The sequence below is a fragment of the Brachypodium distachyon genome, chromosome 5 (genome assembly GCF_000005505.3).
Source record: "Brachypodium distachyon strain Bd21 chromosome 5, Brachypodium_distachyon_v3.0, whole genome shotgun sequence".
Classification (NCBI taxonomy): domain Eukaryota; kingdom Viridiplantae; phylum Streptophyta; class Magnoliopsida; order Poales; family Poaceae; genus Brachypodium; species Brachypodium distachyon.
The window spans coordinates 20,158,023-20,163,105 of NC_016135.3; the positions used below are offsets into that span (position 1 = coordinate 20,158,023).

At 42.5% G+C, this 5,083-nt stretch overlaps 1 protein-coding gene across 1 annotated transcript; it reads right to left on the reverse strand.

The window, feature by feature from the left end:
- Positions 1 to 534: 534 nt before the first annotated feature.
- LOC100841796 (remorin) lies at positions 535 to 4,192 on the reverse strand. Its single transcript, XM_003580169.2, has 5 exons — positions 3,771 to 4,192; positions 1,709 to 1,768; positions 1,543 to 1,630; positions 1,123 to 1,204; positions 535 to 1,012 (listed from the first exon to the last, which is right to left on the reverse strand). Exons 1-5 carry the CDS (start codon positions 3,961 to 3,963, stop codon positions 812 to 814), a joined length of 624 nt encoding a protein of 207 aa, XP_003580217.1. The 5' UTR covers positions 3,964 to 4,192; the 3' UTR covers positions 535 to 811.
- Between the last annotated feature and the right edge of the window lie 891 nt (positions 4,193 to 5,083).

Genomic DNA, 5,083 nt, shown 5'->3' on the forward strand with positions numbered 1-5,083 from the left:
CGGTGTACTAGACGTCTTCAATTATCAATTCGTCATGATTGATGTTTTTAGCTGGCTTATTTTTGTATCCACGATCGTTTGTCGGTGACTTGTAACACCTACTCTTTATAACTTTGTGATAAAAATGGTTGTGTGGATCGATTGATGCAGAGGGCGGGGGTTTCCACCCGTTTTCGAAAAAAAAAGGAACCTCTTCCTCTCAAGCTCGCAACCAACTGCAAGATCTGGTCATGCACATCCAGTGCCCATATCCGCTGGAGATCAGGCAGGGGAACAATCATGGTACGCACAATCTAATTGATGCTGTTGCTTGGAAATTATCAGTCTGTATTAATTCCAAGAAAATCGGTTACTTTTTCTTAAGAGAGTGAGTTCTAATCTAGAATGTAGTTTTGTCAAAAAAAAGACTAATCGTGTTCACCAGAGATGTGTGTACTTTATGTTGCATATTAGGACTCAGATGAAATCAACATGATATGCCATAGGTGCAACCAAATCAAATCAATCAGACCAGTGAGAGCAAGAAGGCGACGCTAACAAAAGGGACCAAAAACTACTTATGTAAATGTCAACAACAATAACAATGTGACTTCTTAACTACACATAAGAATGTTGTTTGTCAAGCGTCGAAGATGTACAGCACTGCACAAAACATCTGTCTTGGGAAGCATATATGTATGTACAACAACAACAGACTTTACACACAGGGCACACTGCACACTTTGGACGGGTGAAAGAAAACGGAAGAAAGCAACCTCGGATGAACACTTCAATCTTGCTCGTTTGTGACCAAGGAACGTTTTTTTTTTCTTTAGGCCCCAAAGCACCCCATGGTTTTCTTGGGAGAGTTGCCAGTGGCGCGGTACTTGGCCGCCATCTCCTCGGCCTTGAGGACTTCCTCCCCGCGCTTCGCCTCGACCATTGCTTTCTTCTCTTCGGCCTCCTTGTGGATCATTGCAGCCTTGTTCTTCATCTTCTCTGCGTATTCAGCCTTCTTCTTTTCCAATTGCTCCTGAACATGTGTACATAAGTGCCTTTATAAGCTATAGTTCACAGGATGGCATACCAAGAGAAAGCAGTTCATCCCTTGATGGATATGCAGAGTTAGAAAAATGTAATTACCTCAATCTTCCTCAGTTGAGCTTCTATGTTTGCTTTCTTGGTGTTCTCCCACGAGAGAATGGCGGACACCTTCTTAGCAGCCCTGTGATGTTGATGTCCATAAACTTGTGGTTATCATCTAACTCAATGGATGTGTTCAGCAATATATTGTACATACAAGTATATAACTTCTTCATTTCTCTTACAAATAATATAACTTCACATTAATATCTCGTTATTGTGAATTGGACGGGATTTGCATATCCTCACTATATTGGGCGGGAGTAACGCTACAGTTTTTTTAGGGAAGTAACACTACAGATAGTATCAACAGGAAGATATATAGAAGTTCTGATTCTCTCGCTGAAACCATTCAAATGGTTGAAGAACATCCAACAAAGCAGATTAGTGATAAGATCATAACACTGAAGTATGCCATACTTGTTCTCAGCCTTTGTCTTCTCATTCTCCTCCCATGCTTTAATCAAAGAGTTTCTCTTCTCAGTTTCCACCCTTGCAAGAGCAATATCTGGATAGCAATTTAGGTAGTTTGTCAGCATAGTTGTATTCCATGACAAACAGAGAACCCAAAATATTCAATCATTACCTCTGTCATTTGAGCCCCCATGTGCGGCCTTCTCATCTGCGGGTTTCTCATCTGCAACCTCTGGTAAGCAGAAAAGGGAGAAGTATTTTATGAGCAAGAGTTGGCACAACATTATCTGATATAAGAGTACGTAATTAGGCAGTCAGAAGCTATCATATCTCTGTATAATGTTAAATGATTTTGCAGGGACCAAGTAGTATTGCGAGCAACACAGATAATCAATGAAATTATCTTGACGGGTCCTGTAGGCTCTAGTTAAACATTCAGGCTGCCAAATGCGACAATCTTGTTTAGACGTTCTTTGTGCACAGATAGCTCATCAAAGACTTCAAGAGTTCACTACAAGCATTTCCCTTGCTGGCATCTACGCTATTATATGATGACTTGTGCAGGACTTAATTTGTTTCCTGAAGTTTACCAACGTTGAAGGCAAACATAGTAAGATGGAAAGCTACCCCAGTCCTTCTGGATAAAGGAATGGCGGGCCAAATAATGATATCATATGCTAAACTTTCAGGATCCAATGCACAGAGTTTAGCTGCAACTCTTTTTATGATTAAAAGTCCGTAGCTAAGTAGCTGCTAATATATGTTTTTCGTTGAGAGAGTGATACAGAACTCCTCCAAGATTGCTATTTATTTGTACAGCCATTAGGTTTTGTGGGATAAGGGGAGCACTCTGTTGTTTAGTGTCAAACAAGATGACAACGAAAGTTGCCTGGCTCGCCAGCTCATATAGGGCCACGTTTGCACCGCAAAGTTTCCTTTTGATACCACGCATCTGCTTCATGTTTATCCATTTCTAAATTAACACGATATGTAGAATTTCCATGAGATTAACCTATATATCTTTGTTTACCAGCAAAATTGAATGCTTTGCAGCGCATGATTAGCCCAACTATGCAAGGAACTGAACTACTGAACACTTATAGCATAGCAATACCATGATGACTTGGAGCAGCATTAGAAAGCAACTGGCCGCCTGTCATAAACCACAGTATGCCATCTATCATGATTTCTTTGATCTTTGTAGCATGGTTTCTTGGTTAGTAATTGGACATGTACTCTTCTAAACCCAAATACTAACTACTAGCTAGTTTGTACATGGTTTTGAAGAATTATGCAAGAACTTTTAGGTAATCCAGCAAACAGGAGCCAAAACAAGGGTCAGGTTGTTCTTTGTATGGTTTCTGTTTAGCTCCTTTTCTCCGTGCATAACATTTTTGACACTTTCTAGGGTGGTGAAGGAAATTGAGATTCCACAGAAAAAGGAAACTTGGACGAATACGAGATAGAAAAGGGGAAGCGGAGGCAGAGAAGGAAAAAGGCTAGTGAAGAATTCAGGGAAGTTCTAAAAACTATCTTTTCTAAATTCCAATCCAAATCATTTTGTACAGATAAATCCCAGTGGAGCTGTACATGCCTAGCATCAACTAGCTATTTATGTTGTCCACAGATTCTCTTTTTGTTTGTTTCCATTCAAAATTCTGCAGCAGTAGAAAAGGAGTCGATATCCTTCGACTCTACACTTGCAGAAATGATTACATCCAAACACTTGAGATATTTTTAATAGCGGTTTGCAACACGAAAGAATCTCTACTACTCCTAATATAATTCACATGCAAACAGTTCAGAAAAAATAATCACATGACTAAAGAAAAAGGTGCTCACAGCAGATTTTTCACAGGTACAGGACAAACCACGAATCATTTGATTATGTGCAACCAACATAAAGGATTCCTAGGAAGACATAGGTGTTTCGACAGAAATTACCAAATTTATTTTACTCTAGGTACCACGGCAGCAGCAACAGCAAGAGCAAAATCATGCCAAGAAAAGTACAGAGAGGAAGCACGAAAAGGCAAGGAAAACATTCAAGGATCATCAGCACCTAGTACTACTACTGTACAGCTACCAAAAGCACATGGAAGAAGTAAGCACACACACAGAAAAAAAAAGGTTGCTGCTAGATCCTACCACGCCCCCTTTCCATCATTTCCTCACAAGCCACGGTCAAACAAGAGCAAAAATCAAAACAGAGCAGCACAAGCAAGCAAACTCACTCTCGACGACGACGAGGGCCTTGGAGTCATCGACGGGCGGCTTCTCCTCCTCGGCGGCCGGCGCGGGGATGACGGCCTTCTCCTCGGTGACGTCCTTGGCGGGGGCCTCGGGCTCCGCGGCGGGCACGGCCGGCGGAGCCTCGGGCTCCGGCGTCACCTCCACCTCCACCTTCTTAGCCTCCTCCGCAGCCATGGGTCGACTGCTAGCTAGCTCTCGGGGCCGGGATGTACGTTTGGTGGGCGAGCGCTTAGCGTAGCTTAGCTGTTGCTGTTGGGTGGAGCTGTCTGCGCGGGGCTGCTCTGTGTCGTGGGCGGGGTGGGGGCGTACCGTGGTGATGGCGGGTACTAATAACAGCGGGAGGCGGAACTATTTGGATTGTGTCAATGGTCTGGAGTCTGGACAAAGCTGGAGCTGGGGACAGTAGACGTGGAGTATTTTTTGTTCTTCTTCTTTTTTAGGAGCTGCAGAGGGGAGGGGAGAGGGAAGTGTGTTTCTGACAAAAGAAGGCGTCGGATTCCGCCGAATTGGGCAATGGGGTTCCAGCTTCCTCGGTTCAGAGCAGTTCTGTAGCCTGGATGGGTGAGTATATGAATTTTTTTCCTAGGTAGGTTGGTGGGTGGTATGGGTTTGGGCATGGGGTGAAGTGATCTGGTGGTTAATGCCACTGTGGCTGAACTTTTGAGCTTTGAGGAGGGGTTCTTGGGGAAAACTTGAGGGTTTATTTCATTCAAAGATATTTAAAATGAGTTTTGGAGAATTTATTTCTCTAGAGATTTTTTGTACAACTTGTTTGATTCGTACAATTAAAGAACATATCATCTTATCATATACTCCATCCGTTCTTTGCACTAAAACAACGACAAGTATTTAGGAACGGAGGGAGTACAAATGATATGGAAACGACGATCTTTGAATGTCGGTCCAAAGGCTTAAATAGGTGGTTGGGATTGAAGAAATTTTAGACAACTACATCTTAAACTTTATTCAAGACAGAGTTGGGTTGTGTGCATCTTTGGCTGGAGAGGCTAGGTGAACTATTCACTTTCATCATTGAAAAAATAAATCCGTGACATGATTTACCAATGTACTTGGCTTAATATTATAGGGTTATGATTTTTATTTCCAACGACATAGTTTAGGACACGGTTTGCCACACTCAACATGTATGATTCGCACACAAATCCTCTAATCACATCCTAAAACCAACAAAGACGATGATAAATGTGCAAATACCGCCGGCGCGGTGGAACGAAGCCCGCTGCTTGGTGTTGCGGCGATGCTCTAGACGTGTTGCCTTATCCTGTTGTCCGGT

Coding starts and splice junctions, on each gene's coding strand:
- LOC100841796 (XM_003580169.2), bottom strand. CDS start 3,963: ATGGCTGCGGAGGAGGCTAAGAAGGTGGAGGTGGAGGTGACGCCGGAG. Junction 1,631..1,708: donor TGGGGGCTCAAATGACAGAG/GTAATGATTGAA, acceptor ATTGCTATCCAG/ATATTGCTCTTGCAAGGGTG. Junction 1,205..1,542: donor AAGACAAAGGCTGAGAACAA/GTATGGCATACT, acceptor TCAACATCACAG/GGCTGCTAAGAAGGTGTCCG.